The sequence below is a fragment of the Hippocampus comes genome, unplaced genomic scaffold (assembly GCF_001891065.2).
Source record: "Hippocampus comes isolate QL1 unplaced genomic scaffold, H_comes_QL1_v1.1 scaffold3434, whole genome shotgun sequence".
Lineage (NCBI taxonomy): Eukaryota > Metazoa > Chordata > Actinopteri > Syngnathiformes > Syngnathidae > Hippocampus > Hippocampus comes.
Genome location: NW_017808022.1, coordinates 76 through 2,247, shown reverse-complemented (window position 1 = coordinate 2,247; position 2,172 = coordinate 76). Strand labels below are relative to the sequence as shown.

At 42.4% G+C, this 2,172-nt stretch overlaps 1 protein-coding gene across 1 annotated transcript; it reads left to right on the top strand.

The window, feature by feature from the left end:
• The first annotated feature begins 303 nt into the window (after nt 1-303).
• Nucleotides 304-1,744, top strand: LOC109508217 (coiled-coil domain-containing protein 47-like). Its single transcript, XM_019858094.1, has 3 exons — nt 304-545; nt 1,050-1,351; nt 1,567-1,744. Exons 1-3 carry the CDS (start codon nt 482-484, stop codon nt 1,681-1,683), a joined length of 483 nt encoding a protein of 160 aa, XP_019713653.1. The 5' UTR covers nt 304-481; the 3' UTR covers nt 1,684-1,744.
• The last annotated feature ends 428 nt before the right edge of the window (nt 1,745-2,172 follow it).

Sequence of the window (2,172 nt, the reverse complement as noted above, 5' to 3'; positions counted from 1 at the left end):
TGGAAGAAAATCTTGAGTTTTCTTTCTGTTTTGTACATCGCCTCCTAATCGAAAGCTCTGTCACGTAAATGATCTTTCAGGAGTTTAATTTTAATAAGATTGGATTTCATACGGTGCTACTTAAACTTTGAAACAGCCTGTTCCGATGTTGATTTGAAGTTAAAAAAAAACGTCTCGATATGAACTTGTGCCCTGCGACTAACTGGCGACCTAGGTCAGGATGGAGTCCCCATTCGGCCCGAAGTCAGCTGGGGTAGGCTCTAGTAAGACCCGCAACCCTCTTTCAGGATAAGCAATGTTGAAAAAGGATGAAGGATAGATATGAACATATTTATGCTGTCTCGCCATTGGGAAGTCCAACGTCAGCTCGCGTTGCGGTCATGCCCAAACTCTCGCGTTGACAAAGGAAGTCTCGCCGCCTTAGTTTTACTTTGAGAGGTTAAATCCGTGTCAAGCTTCCTCCAGCCACCCGTTGCAGTAAATGAGAATATTTGGGGACTGTTTGAGAGCAGATATCGTAACGCGAATCCAACAGGAAGGGTCCGGTAAGCTGGTAGAATTCTTGTACTTGAATCTGTTCAATAAGTGTTATGGTGTCACTTTTCATTTGTGAGCTCGGGCTTGTGGTCGCTAGTTAGCATGCTAGCGGCAGAGCTGGTTCGTAAGAAAGTGATAGGGGGGATGGTAGGGTGCAGGGGTCTGATTACGTGTGGGCTGAGGTATTCAATCCCACAAAAACTGACAGGTGTCCAAGGTGAAATTGCGCATATAAGCAACGCTACAGTTTTATTAGCTGTATTATGACAACGTGTCTTCGTCGAATACGTTGCTAAGGTGGCGTTTGCGACACAGTTTGATCTTGAAGAGTCTACTAAGGTAGCTAATTAAAAAGTCTTGTACTCTAATTTCCTCCATTGAATGACAAAACAAATTGGTGGGGTTGTTAACAAGTCCTGATCAAATGTATTTCAGGATGACAGGAGAAAGATGATAAACCTTGGATGATTACATCACTTTTCCCTTTCTTGTTTGGTGGAAATCCTGCACAGGCTCCACCATGCGACATTTATCTATCCTGCTGCTCCCACTGTTCCTCCTGCTCCTGGCCTTCCCAGTCTCCGGTGGACGCTACAATGATGACTTTGATGATGGCGAGGACCTGGCTGACTTCGACGACAACGACTTTGCCGAATTTGAGGATATGAGCGATGATGCAGTGCCCGAGGCTGGCACCGCCCCGCCACCTGCTCGGGGCAGCCCTTCTTTGCGGCCTGACGAAGACGAGGATGAAAACGAGGCCACAGTGGAGTTGGAGGATGGCCAAGATGGTTTTGATGACTCGGATGCCCAAGTAGGATTCACTTGTGAGAGTACAGTAGTGTGTACGTGTGTGTCAAGGGGAGTAGAGTAGGAGTATGTTTTGAAAAAGTTAGTGCATCTGACGGTGGTTGCGTGCTTGTGGGAAGGCGGGGCTGTAATATATTGCTGTTTGTGGTTACTTAAATTTTGATACAAATAGGTTTCAGAAATTATGTTTAATGCAAATTTCTGATATGTTTTCCTCAGGATCAGGACATTTACAGTAAATATGACCAGGAGGAGTTTGAGGGTATTGGCGACATGGAGAAGACTGGGCACCCCATGAAAGACCCCCTCATAATCCATACGGTAAATCTGATTTAACTCTTAAAGCCTCTCTTTAGATTATTGCCGTCACTTGTCTTTCTTTTGCCTGCACAGTATAGTTATCAGATGCATCCTGAATATTCAAAACTAGGCCAAAGTTTAGTTGTTTTTTTAACACTGTTTAAAGCAAGGCATTATGAACTTCAGAATTATCTTTAAACAAATAAAGCATGATTAAAGTATTAATTTTCATGTTTACAGCAAGATCTCTAAAAATCCTTTTTGAACTGCCAGGCATGTTTTCAAAGGTTCTCTACTGTTTAAAGAAAAGTCAAATTAAATTTTCTGTGCACCCGCAAACGCTCCCTAAAAGGTTCAAGATCTTGTTTTTTGTTGTTGTTGTTTTTAAATAACATTCCCTATTGTTTAAACAGGACGTCAGGTCAAATATTGTTTATAACATTATTTGTTTGCCCCGACTAGTCTAAACACAACATTCTGTTTATTATTGCGTTTGTAGAATATGAGTTAAGCAGTAAAATCCAC